Here is a 16,950-nt window from a genome sequence, read left to right on the forward strand (position 1 = left end):
GATAACAGCACAGTTGTAGTATTTGATTTATACCTACATTTCCGTAAATAAGTTATGAAGAATTTTTAACAATTTATATTATGTTGTTTTTTTTCCATGGTTCTTCCTACTTAAACAATTTAAAATGTATTCTTGGTTAATGTGACTGTTTTCATCTCTGTAATCATAGTGCTGTTATTAATTTCCCATAGGTAAGACATTCGGAAGTTCAGGGAAATCTCTGACTGGTTACCAGTGGTTTTCGTGCATCACTGCACACTTTCATCCATTAAAAGACAAAAATGCTCAAGAGGCAGCAAGGGAAGCATTTTCGGCTCTCCAAGGTGATTTTTTCAGATAATCCATTATCAGTTCCTAATAATACATTCTCAAATACGGTATAAAAAAAGGAGTCTGTATTGCAACGTGATTTTGTAACTTCAGGTGTTGTGGTTGTCAGTTTACCACCTCATCTAGTGTTTGATTGGAATCGTTATTGCCTTTAATACTGAACACACTGTAATTTGGCTGCCACTGAAGGCCCTAGAAAGCTAGCACAGTGCTCATATCAGTGTGATGCTATTTCCATAGTACTTATCATGTGTGAGAGTACATGTGTGCTGTTGATGCTGTCTACTTGCTAAAGCACTATTATAGCTACTATAATTTTAAATTAAGTTTTCTGGAAAACTGTTGAACATTTCGGCATCTAGGATTAGGTCAGTAGCCATAAATCTTACTTATATTCTCAATGCAAAGGAGAAACTGCTTTCTTGGGAATTGTGAAATCCAAGTTCCTTATTATCCTGTCCTTACAAGATATTGATATATAATACAAAATGTTCAATTTTTTTTTTGTTATAATCATTAGATTAAGCACATTTGTACAGTCTTCTTTTCATTCATAAAAATGGAAATAAGTCTTATTAAGTAAATTGGTGGGCTTGAATTCTTGCTCACTCACAATTCTTGTGAAATGTTACTGTGTAAAATCTTGAACATATGTGTCTGATTTCGCGATTGAATAGAGGACGATTAAGAAACCATAGAAAATGTTTTGAAATAAGGAAGTTTATTGTCAAAGGCCTTTAAGCTAGGTTTTAATTGCTTAGAAGTCAGAAGGGTAGATGTGATTAAATTTTTAATAAAAGGCAACAATATTTAGTATAAATCTTCTGGACAAAATATGTTAATTAAAGCAAAAGGATTGCATAATATTTTATTTTGTTCTTATCATATTTCAATGGATATCTGTTAATACAGATATTATATATTTTTGCTACAGCATAGATGAGAACTGATTGTGTCTGTGTAGTTCAGTAGCCTGTTGCTTTTAGCACATTTCTTTCATTATCTGTATTATAATCAGGAAAAATAGCAATATTCTCATCTTTGGTTAAAAATGTCAGTTCTCAGATTTCCTTTGGGGTTATATTATTTTTGTAAGAGGTTGTGGAAGACTAGATGAATTAAGTTTCTGACATGGAAAAAGAAGCGATATGTTTTTGAGATCTTTACTGATAGGCAGATATCCACAAGGCTTTGTCTGTAGTCATACTTCTGATCTATATAGCATTTCGGTCCTTCATGGTTTAAAAATGGAATAGGCACAGTCCTTTTAACCTTCACTTTCCAGGATTAACTGATTTAATGATCTCTAAAGAGGATAAGTGCTTCTCAAAGGATTCAGAAATAGAAATTTATTGTTGGGCATTATGAAACATGCAACTGTTCCATGAAGTGGTTGGATTTCTTCCATAAAGCCAAGTACAAGAGGGAATTCAGTACGTTGCCGTTTACTGTTATTTTCTTAAACTGTTTTTTTAAGCATATCTTTAGATGACAAAGATTGAAGTGCTTTACATAAAAAGCAGCTTTGGACCAGATTTACCATGGCATATCTTCCTAGGCTTCAGTGGAGCAACATGGTTTTTTATTGCATTAAAAATTAGTCTAGAATACTACTTGCTGTAGACAGTTTTGATGTTGCCTTCTGTAGCTCTCAGTCTAAAGATCCAGATAACTCATTTAAAAAAAAAAAAAAAAAAAAGCTGTCCTTTTTAAAGTGTGTCAGAAGCAATTCTGTATAAGAAAGAATGATTTTCACCTGGCTGTATTTTACAAATATTTTGTAAGAGTGAATGGCTTGAAATTCAACAGAAGGACTTTCCAGGTGTATCCTGGGAATGTGCTATGTGATAGTCTTCTCTTTGGAAGCAGAACATGTAGATAAGAACCCAGGTGATGAATTGGTAACTTGTTCATCTTTTTTATGTTTTTACTAACAACAGTACCTTGGGAGATCAATTTTATTATGTTTGCAAGCTAGGGAGATATTATTTCCCATCATTCCTTTCATTTATGCAGAGAAAAAGGGAATTGTACTTAACGTATTTCTAAAAAGTTAAAAGTTATAAATTTATCCAAATCTGTTTGCTTTTGACTTGCTATAATGCTACTGCATGTCCACAAATTAGAGTTTGTTTCTCAGTTTATGCAATTTAGACTTCCTTTTTTACATATTATTTTTTTTTCTCCGACATTCCACATAATGCTGCAAAACCTTTAACTGTAGTCTCAAACTCTGCTTGACTAAAATTCTGGCCGGAAATTTACAAAATGTCATTATCTTCTCCTTGAGTGATGAAATAGCACCTGATATTGACCTAGTGATTACTATCAGGTATTATAAAGTACATTTATATTTCTGGACAGAATTACGATTGTGTACTAATTTCTCAGCTGATCATTTCTGGAGATCTGTCTTGTCTTCATGCAAGTTCAATGTCAATTGTTTTATAATCTCTTGTATCGCTTAACAGGGAATGTCTTTTTATGTCAGTGAGAATTTCCCTTTCTCTCTTCAGACTGCCATCACTAGTGGCAGTATGACTAAATAAAGCTGAGATATTTAGAATAAAACCCAGTGCTGGTGTGACCACATCGACTTTCATGGAAGTGTGCCAGATCCTCTACTATGTTTAAAGGCAAATAAATGTTTTCCACAAAATTATTTGTTTCTCACTAAGGCAAGGGTGAAGACTATTTATACTCTCATGCTACTCCTCTGGAAGACTATATATAGATACGTATAGATAGAAACTGTAATTCTAAAGGACAAGAACCCCAAAACTACATTGAGAAGAGCTTTGCGTATCACATTTATGTTAGGTAAATGCTATTATATGCTCTATATTATTCTCCACGTCTTTCAGAGAAGACTTGCTTCATTTTATTTCTCCAGCTTATGAGTTGTGAAAGGTCCACACTGCAGAGCTGATCCACATATCTTGTATGGTATTGATGTATGTAAGAGTAATACATTCTCCTTAAATGCTATGGCTCAAATCTTCTATGCATACACATTCACATTATTTCCACTTCCCAGTATCTTTTCTTTAACTTTGTGTGCTTGAGCTTTCCTGTGCTCACATCATATCTTCATTTCTCCTGTGGCTACTTCTGTTTCCTACCGTCTGTCTTGCCATTTATAACTCTTTCCTCATTATTGAACTTTTTTTTTAAAATCAGCTTAGACAAATGTCCCTCCAGAATAGCACATAAATGTTTGATCTTTTTATTTGAGAAGAGTTATGGACTAAAGGATTTCTTATTGTCCCTTACAGATCTGTTAATTTTTGATTCAAAATCTTATAGATTACTAGCTGTCAATCTGAAACAAAGCAAAAAGTTAACAGGAAAAAAAAAAAGGATAAAACTTAGTAATATAAAAAGTTAGGAATGTAACTTATCTATTTGCATGAATGCATGATACATTTTCTTTTGGAAAGGATTCATTAATGTGTGGATAGAATTTATCATTCTATTTCTGTCTATTTAGAAAATGAGACATGAGAAAATTTCATGAAAAATTGGGCATTATGTAGGGAAAAGAAGTATGTTGCAAAGCCTTCAGTCATATTTAGACAACTAGTTATTACCAGTTTGTTTTGTTGGACAAATACAGGATGCCTGTGTTTAAAATATTTTGTCTTTAACAGCTACATTATTTTTATCTTGCAGCAAGTATAACTTCAGAGGGATTAAAACTGAAGGATATTATTTTAGTTCATCTGTATATGAAGAGCATGAAAGATTTCAATGCTATAAATTCAGTTTATGTGACAGAATTTGATTTGTGTCCACCGGCAAGGTAGGATTAGACTACTGCTATAGTATATTTATGATGCACTGTAATGTACTGTATTATTGTTATCACATTTATGAAGCTTTTCTACAAATATTTACGTCTCACAGACTTGGAAACAGACTTTTGCTACCTTCTGAAGTAATCATGTCAGGGGTGCTCAAGTCAGAAACACTGGAGTTGGAAATTCTTGCCTTTGTATTTTCCATAAGGTTTATAAATGCCCCTCAATATGACTTTACAGAAAAGTAGTACATTTTTTGCAAGTGTCAGTTCTCCCTAACTCAGGTGAAATGACAAGTCTTTTGTATTGATGGAGCTGTGTTTGCTTGTGTGTCTCTCGGTCTTGGCAATTCTCCTCCTAATGCAGCCCAGGATACCATCAAACCTGGTGATAAGGGCACGTTGCTGCTTTCACTGTATACTAGGACCCACCAGGTCCATTTCTATGAAGCTGCTTTCCAGCTGGACAATTCCCAGCATGCACAGGTGCCTGGGGTTTTATCTTATTGCAGGATTTTTGCACTTGTTCTATACGGTTCCTGTCAGCCCATTTCTCCAGCCTTTCCAGGTTTTTCTGAATGACAGCATCACCCTCTAATGTAACAATCACTGCTCTTAGTTTTGTATAAAACTTGCTGAGGGTATGCTTTGCCCTATAATTGAGATGTCCGATGAAGATTTCGCAGGGTTGCACTAAATGTATCTTTGGCGTGACCCAATATGATCTTTTCTTGTGTGTTTCCATCATCTCATGAGTTGCATAGCTATACTTGCTTATTCAGTAAATATGCAAATATGAATAAGAAATTACTTCAGAATGCGCTGAGTCTAATATTTTCACTCATAGAGCTTCAAATCATAACTATTTAATATCCATCATACAGAACTGTTAACATTGGGTCCTAGTCAAGCTCTGACATAATGAAATAATTTGTTAATATTGAGAATTTGATCCTGATGTTATTTGATTTTAGTTTGTTTATTATTAGTTTTTTTGTTTTTTGTTGATGTTGCTGGAAATTGGACTACAAACACCTAGCCCATGAAAATTTTGCTCTGCTTTTTTAAATTGTTAAACATAATTTTCCCCTTGTAAATTCTTTCTTGCATTTGTCAGAAGAGCATATTTCTTATAAAAGTAATTCATATTTTTAAGCTTCTGAGATACTGTGTTCAGTATACAGAACTACTTTAGTTTGAAAATTCACTTGGGGGGGTCCTCTGGAAGTTACCTAGTCCAACCCACTTCTCAAAACAGGCAACAAAGCTTGTATCTTGATATTTTTTAAATCAGTTGTTCAGCATTTTCTAATGTAAAATATTACATACTTTTTATTACAGAGAATGAAGTTTAGTCACATGAATTTTAAGTATAATGTGAAAATAGCTAGAAGATATTTGTTTTATTATTTACCATCGTTAAGATGGTATATTTACATTCTCCAAATTATCTATAGTCTGAGTGTCAGAAGAGAATAAAGACAGCAGGAAGAGGCTTTTTTGAGATCCTAATTGTAGTCCAGAGTTACCAAACAGTGGAGGAATGGAGTAGTGGTTGTGTGTGCCAGAAGAGGAAGGATTTAGACTCTGCTGTAAACTACGCAAAAATGTATATCTACTGTTCTGTATCTTAAGTTCTCTTTATGGCACTTTTTCCCCGATCTAGAGTCCTTCATTTCTCATGCTGCTGCACGTCTTAAGCCTTCACGTTTGCACAGCCGCACATAGTTTTCCATTACTTCTTGGAAAGGTCATAATATAACTGGTAGAAAGACTAGGAAGTTGCAGCAAGAAATGACATTGATTATTTTATAGGATGTACAGATGTTGCATTTTAGCCAAAAGAAAAATTAAGCAGCAGTTTGCATGTCTGCATTGTTGCATTATGCGCAGAAGCCTGTTTGTGGGAGTTCCCACAAGCAATATGCTAGAAGCATAGACTCAGGAGTCTAGATCTACACTAAATTTGCAAAATTGTCTTGAAAATTCACCATCCCAAGCAGAAAATCCATTCATCCATGCTTATGATGATGATAGTGAGGAAAAAACAGTGTATTTGTGTGGGAAAGGAGGGGAGAAAGAGTTTTCTTGGAAGAAATAAAGCAAGACGATAAGAATTTTGTAAGGTTCTGTTACATGATACGTAAAGAGAACGAGTAATTTTTTGTTGGATACCTGCTGGGAGATAAATGACATTTTAATGCATACACTGAAAATATAATTATGTTTCTGGCTTTGAAACATCATTGTTTTTTTCATTTTTTTTATTCTTCCTTTTTATTTATTTCCCTCTCTGCTCTGCTCTTCCCCCTTTTTCCCCCCACCCCTCACACACACGCACACACACAGTTTTCACTAGCCCTTTGCAATATACTTTGTCTCTCATTCAGGCACACAGTTTTAAAATTTTTAAGTTTGGAGCAAACAAAAATGAACTTTCTTAATGACTGCTTAAGTAGGTTTTCTGTGCGTTTGTCAAACAACTAAAAGTAAAACAGAAAAGTATGCTTGGTATTGCATTATAGCATGTGAGGATGGTGCAAAGCAACAATGAGCTGCTGCTCATGTTTAGAAAATTGAGCATTTAGTCCAACATATGCAAGGTGAGTCAGTAAAGAATGGTTGGTGATACGGCCAGGTGCTCCCTATCCAAAAGCTGCTTTAGCATAACTTATTTCCAAAGTTGCATGGTCAAAATTTTCTTGGTGAAAGAATTCTTGTATTCTTAAAATAATGATATACACCATAAAAATAAACAAAGGTAAATGAGCCATAGGCTGTGGTACTAGTTTCTCCTTGTTAGTGAAGATTGCCTTGCCGGAATTGTGAAGCTGATTATCATTTGGAGAGCAGATAAGAGTGTAAATACTAGCAGGTTACTGCAATACTGTAGTGTTTGTTTTTATGTTCCTGGTAAAATTTCATTATATAGTATCCAAACTAAAAAGAAATCAACATGGAAAATAAATGCTGATAGTGCATGCAAACTTTATTTGAAAAAATATAATTTTCTTCTGCTTTCAGAGTGTGTGTGGAAACCCTGTTGCCTGATGGAGTATTGTTTTGCATTGATTGCCTTGCACATAGCTGTGACATTGCAACAGATGACGTATTAAGTGAGGAAAAACTGGTCATGCATGTACAGAGTATTTCCCACTGGGCACCTGCTAGCATAGGACCTTACAGTCAATCCATCAAGGTAAGGAATCTTTGTTATTTCATGTGAACTATATGTCAGATTACTGAAGTGGGTACAGTTTCAAAGACTCCCTCCTGTCCAAATGAGCGTACAAGAGAAAGAAAGAAGGTATTAAAGTTTAAGGAAAATATTTTCTAGTGTAAAAAATAGGAAAAAAAAAAAAAAAAAAGAAAATCACTGAATCACAGAATTGTTGGAGATCATTGAGTCCAGCCTCCCTGCAAAGCAGGCCCCCTAGACCAGGTTGCAGGGCAGGTGTCCAGGCAGGTCTTGAATGCCCACAACCTCCCTGGGCAGCCTATTTCAGTGTTCCATCACCCTTACTGTGAAGAAGTTCTTATGCACATATGTGCAGAACTTCCTATGCCTCAGTTTGTAGTCATTTCCTTTTGTCATATTGCTGTCATGTTCTCATTTTTATAATCTGTTTAGATTACAAATGCACTTTAGGAACAGCCAAGATATTTGAAATTTGTTTAAAGTGAGCAAATCCAGACTTCTTCCATCGATCAGTCAATTGTAAAATGCCTAAGCAGTGAAATTGCTCTTGATATTGTTCAACCATTTAAAAGTACACAGAGGTTGTACTTTGTTTCCAATTAATAACAAAGTAAATAGAATATTGCATCTCATATAGAAAGCATGAAAATGAGGCAGCAAAATATCGATAAGTAGACTGAAAATTTGAATGAAAACTTTTTGCAATGAAACAAAAGTCCTCTTGTCCAGCTTGCACCAGCTGAGCTGATGGAGTATGTCACCTTTTATACTGCAAAAACTCTGTATTTCTTTACTAGTGTTTTTCTTATAAACCAAGTCTAGCCCAGCAGTACTATGAGAACAAAAGGTAAAAATTTGAAATTTATCATGCCAATATCCTTCTCATCTGTAGCAGAACAGTGGCAGAATGATACTAGGATTTAAATTCCATTCAAAATATTTATATAAAGGTTCTTTTCTCTTTTGAGAATGTTCTTTAAAGATGACCTCAGTGTTTCCAAATAGATGTAAACTGTTTTAAGATAAAATAAGGCTGACTTGTAAGAAAAAAAGCAGAGATCATTGCTTGGTCCACTTGTTTTAATAGTATAGAACACTGTCTATTTCAGCTACTGGAATGTAAGCTACATTAGAGTTATGGTATTGTATCACAAATGTCTAGGACTTGCAGTGATAATTATATTCACTATAGTTATTTTCTAATTATATTAGCTGATGTAATAAAAGTTGTGCCTTTCTGTAAGCCTAATCTCACAGGGTAATGAGAGATCAAAGCATGGTCATGCTGGTTTTATAAATTTTATTTACCGTCTTTCAATCCTGTGTGAGAAACGTGTAGTAGTGAATTTTAGCCATATTTTAAAAAGAATTAAGGCGTTTGCATATTTTCAGGTTTTTTTTATGCCTGATATTACTGGGAGACTATAACAGTCAGGCAGAATGAAATCACTTAGTTTATCTCTGTCCTCATCATGCTTTCAGTACATCTATGGAAAGCTTAAGTTGATACTGAAAGAGAATTACATGGTCCTTTTGCCCTCATGTTTGGGGATGTTCTTTTAGGCATACTTCCAAAGTATTACAATTATACCCTTCTAATACAAATACAATAGAGTATCTAGGCTACATTCTGTTTCAGAACATGCAGTCATAAGCCTTCATTAAAAATTTTTTTTCAGAAGTCTATCTCAATTGAAACACTAAACGCATAAGTAATTTAAAAGTCTATTTGAACTTTGTTTTGAAAAAGTTCCTTGTTTTGCTATTTGGAAATGAGCAAATAAACTGGAACAGTAGAATCTATTGTACTGTCATATTCTACAATAATTTTTGATGCTGACATTACCTATTTTATAGATATAATGATATACAATTATCTATGACTTAATTATGTCACTTCTAGATGACACTTCTAGATTTTCCTTGTGACCTCAATACTTTCTCTGACAGCTGCCAAATTCTAGTTTCTACCATCCTTCAGGCATCTTATTCTCAATGTTTTCTTCTACGCTGTTTGAACCTAGTAGCATAAACTCTTAGTTTCTCTCAATTCTAGTGTCAAGGTCCCTACAACTAATTTGGATTCTGTTTCCTGTTTATTCACATTTCAGTAAATCACTTATTTGCTTTTTTTTTTTGTGGACCCGTCATTTCTAACTGTTCAGTGTTGCACAAAACTCATGGACCACGGGCTGGACACATCTGGTGTAGTTGAATCCAAGTGATCTGTAGTTTCCTGAGAGTCAGAAGTTACTATACAAACATCTGTATCAAATAGTGCTGATTTCATACATCATTGATACAATAAAGTCTGATTCAAATGGCTATTTAGCTAATAACATCATCTTACTCAGTTTATCAGTTTGAGGTAATTACTCAAAATTATTACTCAAAAGTATTGCTCTGCCAAGGAAGGGGCCACAAGGTTTAATTCTGGGTGTGCTATTTACAGATCAATTAGGACATTTAACTTCATTTTTAATACTAAAGAATTAATCCCATAAAAATTAGTGATCTCGGAGGAGTCAGTTGTCAACTTCTGACAGGATCTCTTTGCCGTAATCTATTAAAATGCTGCTTTTATCTTGTCTTGCCTGTGTCATATTTTATGGATTTTTTCATAAACACTGCCTATACTTCATAAATGTCTCAATTTTCTAGTCTATTAACATTACTTCAAAAGCAATTGATAAAAGAGTAGGGCATGCATGAAATAATACACCAATAATGTGAAGTGCTGGAGGCAAGAACAGTGGGTAGTATCTGCGCAGCTTGTGAGCTGAAACAATGAAAGGATGTTTTATCTACTACAATAAAGAAACAAATGATCATTTTTGATAGCAGGAAAAAAAGATTGCTGGTAATTGGGCAGATGAAAAATGGGTTACATAGAAAATACAGCATATTTTGAAAATGGTAACTGATTGGAAAAAACAAACATCTCCAAGCATGTATTTACATTTTCCAAACCTTTCCCCTTTGATTCTGATGTACGTGGCACAATTTTTAAATACTTGCTGTGAACTCCTAGAAATGGAAATACATATGGTTCTTAAAGAAATACGCATTTGTGAAAGAGGTGTTTGGAAGGATGTACAAACTAAAAGCCCCCAAGTGAAACACTTCAAAAGCGCTTGTAGTTCCTTTGGATTAATTATAATTCCCCAGTTAAGGAAGGATTAAGCATAGAGGATTTGATTCATTAGATAAAGTATTTTGCCTTTCCTTTCACCACATTTGTATGAGAGAGTCTGAGTTTTCAACCTTACATTTTAAGTTTTGTTAATGAAATTGAACTCTTCATCCTCCAGCATCCAAATAGTGATGAGGTCAGGAAACCACAAAGAAAACTAGTAGCATAAAATTAATAATGCATAAAGAATATATATAAGTAGACAGTATGGTAAATAAAATACATTTATTAAAATTCTAAAAGCAGTAGAAATTTCTAAAAGGCATCTATTACGTTGTCTCTGCTTTTAGGTATTCTGAGCATGCATTCTGTAGAGCATCTCAGCTCCCACTCATATTAAGGTGACTGTCAGGAATCAAATGTGGAACTGAGATGCTTAGTGCATTAAAACAAATTAAGTATACACTGGCTTGATATCTGTCTGTCATAGCTTCAGTGGCCACTATTTTACACAAAGTGCATTAAGACACTGCTGTCAGATTCAACTGCCTTACTTAAGGCAATCCTTCATAGTGTCTTCCCCCAGACTCTGCTTCACTCTGTATCAATTTAAATTTGCCAGGTAATTCTCTGTTTGCTTGAAAAATTTGTAACTGCCTAAACTTTGATTGGTGCTGTTGCTGCCATCTAGGGAGACAGACATCTGTCTGTTTTGTCTCTACAGTCTCATCTCTTCAGATTTAAGAATATGCAAACGTAAACCATGGTCCCCAGCAGAGTCTAAATATGAGGAGGTGAAAAGGATGACTGTCATGTTTTGTATGATGAAGGGTTTAGTGTGCTTCCTTAGGAAATGCAGAAATTAAGTTTCAGTTCCCTAGAGGCTGAACATTTAATCTAGAGCTCACACTACCCAAATGTTTGTCTGCAGGGTGTACTGGAAGTGTACTTCTCACTTTCCTGTTTTTTAATCACAATTCAAAGGTGAGGAACCATAAACAAAGTGTCAAATTTCAGTATGGTTAGAGAGTTTAGATCTGAGATACTAGAAGCATCTTTACCCTTTGGAGGATACTCAGGATCCCTAATAAGAGGGAGTTGTCTGGGTTTTTTTGTTGTTGTTTTTTTGTGTTTGTTGTTGATGTTGTGTTTTTGTTTGTTTTTGATTGTGGTGGTTAGTTGTTTTTTGTCTGGTTTTGCTTCTGTTTATTTTCCTTGGAGAAATGATACAGACAATGAAATTTTTTCAGTCCCAGACTATGGCATTCAGACTTAGTCCTTCCAGAATTTGACTCAGAGTTTTTCATTGCTTCCAAGTAGCTAGTTTAGTAAACTGTATGTTCACTGTGCTGACTGATGTAAATACCAGGTAAGTCTCTAATTTAGGAATGTGAACGTAACACCAAAAGAAAAGCCAAAAAAATGGTTTGTGAGAATTCTTCCAGTTGCTTAATAGAAAGTAATCTTGTATGTTTTTCTTTACTTCCTCTTTCTTTTTCTCTCCACATAAATTGCAGACAGCATTTTTTTGTACCTCAGAAAGAGGACTTAATATTTTTGTGGTTTGTACTTCTACCTTCTTTTCATGTCTCTAAATACATATTGTATACTCACCACAAGTAAGGTTATGTTTACTGATAAACCCAACTGTTTTTCAATGTTTTAAATCTATGATTGGAATTTGATCAATGGCAGATAAGAATACCTTCCTGCTAATGATACATCTTAAAGTTTGTGACCTGATATTTAGCAGTCTTAAGAAAATATTGTGTAATTATTCTACTAATTCTATGAGGAGCTATGTGTGAATTTATGTATGAAAGGAATCCCTTTGATTTCTGCTCATATACTTAAATTTTATGTATAGGAGTTTAATATACAGATGAAAAACTTGCAGCACTGGGATTTAGTAATGAAGATGTGCCCTAATTGGCTTGATTACTATGAGCAGCTCATTCCAGGTAACTATTTGTTCCCTTAATTTGACTTGAAAACTCAAGCAAATGAACATCTGCAAAAAGATTTGGCTTTGCAATAATCAGCAGTAAATAGCACAATCAAAATCTGTCAATCTAAGGAATACTTCAGAATTCTTAAGATTCAACATTCAAATTGAATTAAACCAGAAATAATGAAAGACATGACTATAGTGATCATAAACTACATGGACTATTTAAATGAAGCTGACGCTATTGTGTAAATCTTAGAGAGGGTTCCAAGAGATGCTTTTGAGATTCAGTAGAAGTTAAGCCTGACTCTCAACTCCTCTTCATCGACTGTCCTTTGGATTGTTTTGCTAGCTGTATCAGATTCACAAACAAGGGAACCTTAGCATGCCTACTACCATCTGCTAGTACTCCATTAAACCCTCACTGAAACCTCATCCATTTTTTATGCCAACAAAAAGTTTTCCGTTGCGGAAGGGAAACTTTCTCCACTGATTCCATAACAAAACCAGCCTCTTGACCAACAGCCTCATAGCTTTCTGCGTTACTTCTCATCTCTATGCCAGTATGCCAGTTTATAATGCCTGTTGAAGCTTTACCAGCAAATGACCAAAATTTGAAAAACTGGCATAAACATCTCAATTTCACTGTAATAACAGCTAGTTTCACTAATTTCATTTGTACCAGACTGGATAAAGGAGTGAACATGAAAATAACCTTGCACTTGGCCAATGCCTTTACGGACTGCCTTGAAAATAATTGTGTTATTAATGTCATGGTATATCTGACATATACAGATGAAAAGTTGGTTGCCTGAACTGTAAACCTAAGACTACTGTATGGACTTCTGCCACTAATTCAGTAATTATCAACTTTTTGCCAAGCCATCTTTGAAACATTCATACACTGTTGCTTTTCTAGATGCTATCATCATCATTAACACTGCAGTGTAAAAACTCCAGTATGCAGAGAAAATGAGTCCACCTATTTCCATAAAATAAAAATCTACAGCAGCCTGTTAAAAGATGCAGTGTGCAGTTACACCCTTAGATAAGACATATAGTCTGAGCAGAAATTATCTTAGTCAACTAAAGAGGACTTTTAATCAACAAAAAACACTAATGCGAAAAAAGCCACCTGAAAATGATGTTGGGAATTATCAACTTAATAAAAAAAAGTTGCTGCTGATCCTAAATCCTTACCTGTCATGTACTATCTATCAACTGAACTTTTAGAAGAGCATTGCATACTTACAGCCTGTGACAGAAGAATATCCTAGTCTTAAAATATCTTCCAAGAAAAATTTTCTTGGAACACCTATCCTAGTATTCAAACAGCCCTTTAACCTCGCTGAGCTTATCATTAGAAGCAAGCACTGTGTGATACAAAATACACTCGACAGATCTAGTGTGTGTATCAGGTGAAATGGAAACTCTCTAAAGTAAATAAACTCTAACATCTTTAGATTCTCTTTCAACACTTCTAGAATCATAATAAATTTCATGTACTGTTACAGTAATTTCCAAGTGAAAATGAGCCACTAGCATGCCTCCCATTGAATGGTACAGAAAATCTTTCAAGTGCAAAAATTATCCTTTGGTACTAGCGTAAGCACTTCTAACGAAACAAAATCTATGTAATCTCCTAGTTCTGATCATTAAGGGAAATTCACATAAATGTCTTCAGAAGATGAGAATAAGAATTAGAATTTGTACTTCTATTGTTTTTTGTTGGGTTTTTTTTTTTAAGTGAAATTCTGCTAAAAGCATGCAGTGATCTTACTGTGCGCTGTGAACTTCCTTGAATGTTGGAACACTGTTAGCAGAAGCTACAAGCTTGTCTGTGTTTCTCCTACTTAATCAGTATCTTCTCTTTCTCTACCTTTGCCTCTTTCTCTGACATCTCATCTGCAGTTTCCATTTTTCATAGAAAGATAGCAAACTAATACACATGCAGTTCTCCTCATCCTGTGTTTAGCTTCAAAAGCGATTGCAATGCTTTCAGACCAGTCACCTAAATTACTTCCTAGGAATAAGATCATTTTTTCCTACATTTTTCTGTTTCTCCATGTTCTTCTTCAATGTTTTTTTGAGAAGGATCCTAATCAGAGTTCAGACATCTTTTTCAGAATTATGTATTTGCTACTGGCAAATTTATTTGGGTCCACTACATTATTTTGGTATTTTGACACCTCAAATTTTTCCATCCCCCATCCCACTTTGTTTTCAGTGGTGAATTTGATGCATGAGAGCCTGAGGGTTGAGCTCAGGAACAGAAACATTGTCTCTTTCTCTAGAGGTTCAGTTATGTGATTATTGTGACAGGTTTGAAGTGCTCATGAACTGCTTTCTCTTTGAATTTTCACTAGGTTAACTGTTTGTGAGCCATACTGTACCCTAGATAACTCATCCCTATACATTCTCTACAATATACAAAAATAACAACTTAGTTCTTTGTGTAGCTGGTATTTCTCCCAACTTTAGGTTTGCAAAAATTCCACTTGGGGGGGTACTCAATGTGTGTGTTTGTGTGCCCACTGACACACTTACATCGACCAAACTTCTCTTTACTCGTTTCCTAAAGCTATCCATGTATTTTTTCATGATACACACCTTCCTCTGTAGTCCAGTTTTGTACTTCCTTGGGAAAGTATCCAGATGTTACGAGACATCAAGTTAGAAATTTCTCCAGTTTTTATTCTTAGCAAAAGTATTCTACTGAGATACTAATGTCTCTTCATAAATGTAGCCATATTTTTTCTATAGGACTGAAAGCCAGTTAAAGCAGAACTTACTGTGATAAATCAATGCCCTCCATATCGTTATGCACTGAAATAGTACTGAACTTCAAAAATATGTGAAATATTTCTCTTTTTTCCAAATAGCTTTTGATACTCCAGATCTGACATCTATTTTAAGCGTGAAACCTCTTTGCTTTTAGCTGTTTTTTTTTATTGCTGAAACTATAGTCAGTTGGCTTGAGGAATTCAATCTGAAGCACTCTGCTGTTGTTCCAACTTTTTCCTCCTTGTGCTCTTTCAATGCAAGTATGGGATCTATCACCCTCAGGCAGTACTAGCAAAGATAGCAGTCATCTTTAAAGCTAGAGCAGTTTGTGTCCATGGCTCTCGTTAAGATCTTCAACCTTTTAAGGAGATAGATTATTGGTTGTTTTCCCATCCTTTCTTATTGATTTTGAGAGACTGCAAATCATTTTTATTCTTCAATTTGTTTTGACTAAGCTTCCTCTTATGTCTCTAAAAACCTGAAAAAAAAATTTTTCAAGACAAAATTATTATTATCTATTCCCAAGTTCGAGTGCTAGAGAGGCAGAGCATTCCTTTAAACTGCACTTAATGTTTTAGGGGTTGAACACATTTTTATCCCCGAGTTCAAGTGTACTGTTTCTCAACACAAATTCTGTGAACAAAAAGCGTCCTTGAAATCTTTTAAGAGAATTCTGTTGCAGAGAACATTCTCTTAGCAGATTTTAGTGATGAAACGACAATTTTTCAAAGCAAGATTAGTTGACCTGACTGTTGCATTTTAGAGCAGCTTAAAATGGAAAAGCGAAGCTTACTTGCATGTCTGTGGCAAGGGATGCATTGGTCTTAGGCTCAGAGAGTCCAGGATTTGATTTTTCTGCACCAGAGAGCAATTTTTGACATCTCATTTTTATTGTTTCCAAGGCTAATAGAGTGTTTTGAAAGGTTTAGATGTTCTTCCTCCATAGCTGATAGACATTTGAGGGTAATTTCTGGTTGTTTGTCCTTTGCTACACCTCCAAATTATAGTTGTATTTGTTTATTTTCTGAGTTTGTGGCAAATTATTCCTACCAGTTCTTGCATGTTAATGTAGGAAAACTTATCATATAGGTGACATTTTTACATGTGTTGCTTCCCTGAACCATTTATCTCTTTCAGCAAGCAAACTGAGAGGCTTTTGTAACTTGAGGTCAACATCCAGTGAGGGTTCAAAAATAAATGTTTTGGCTCCAAAGTTCTGGTACAGTTCATGTTGTGTCTTGTTATCTTATAAGAGAAAATTGCAATTCACTTTTGACAAGGTAACACTGTTTTTCTCCCAGTTATGGTATGGTGTCAGTGTGACCTGTTTCTTCTGTTTCTGACTAGAGCTGAATATCAGTGTTGACTTAATTTTCCTTTTAATATTATAAAAAAAAAATAATTGCGAAATATTTTGTAGTCCATAGAGATGAAGATTACTGTGTAAGATGATTTCTTAGTATTAGGCAGAGAAGTTATTTCATTTTCTAATTATTTTTTATGTTTCTTTTGCTGCAATTCTTAGTGCTTACATAGGGAGATTTTTTGCTGGTATGATACATATTTATTTTCTTTCATTCTTTTTATTTGCCTTTTTTTATTCCCTTTATTTAGTAATTTGAGAAGGAAAGAGTTGTTTTTAAGAAGAAATAATGCTTTGTTAGAGTCACAAGATTTGTATGGTAAGGCATCTGTTGTAATTGGAATGTGTTTGCCAGGCATTCAAAATGAATGGAAATGGTAGCAAATAGAAAGTA

At 34.5% G+C, this 16,950-nt stretch overlaps 1 protein-coding gene across 9 annotated transcripts in view; it reads left to right on the forward strand.

Moving 5' to 3' along the window:
• The window catches only part of DPH6 (diphthamine biosynthesis 6), a 177,770-nt gene that overhangs the window by 72,820 nt on the left and 88,000 nt on the right, over positions 1 to 16,950 (forward strand). For all 9 annotated transcript variants that reach the window (XM_048947740.1, XM_048947739.1, XM_048947733.1 and 6 more), the window contains 3 exons: positions 192 to 323; positions 4,003 to 4,132; positions 7,154 to 7,328. In XM_048947740.1, coding sequence (XP_048803697.1) covers positions 192 to 323; positions 4,003 to 4,132; positions 7,154 to 7,328 — 437 coding nt within the window. The remainder of the gene's footprint in view (positions 1 to 191; positions 324 to 4,002; positions 4,133 to 7,153; positions 7,329 to 16,950) is intronic.

The sequence above is a fragment of the Lagopus muta genome, chromosome 6 (assembly GCF_023343835.1).
Source record: "Lagopus muta isolate bLagMut1 chromosome 6, bLagMut1 primary, whole genome shotgun sequence".
Lineage (NCBI taxonomy): Eukaryota > Metazoa > Chordata > Aves > Galliformes > Phasianidae > Lagopus > Lagopus muta.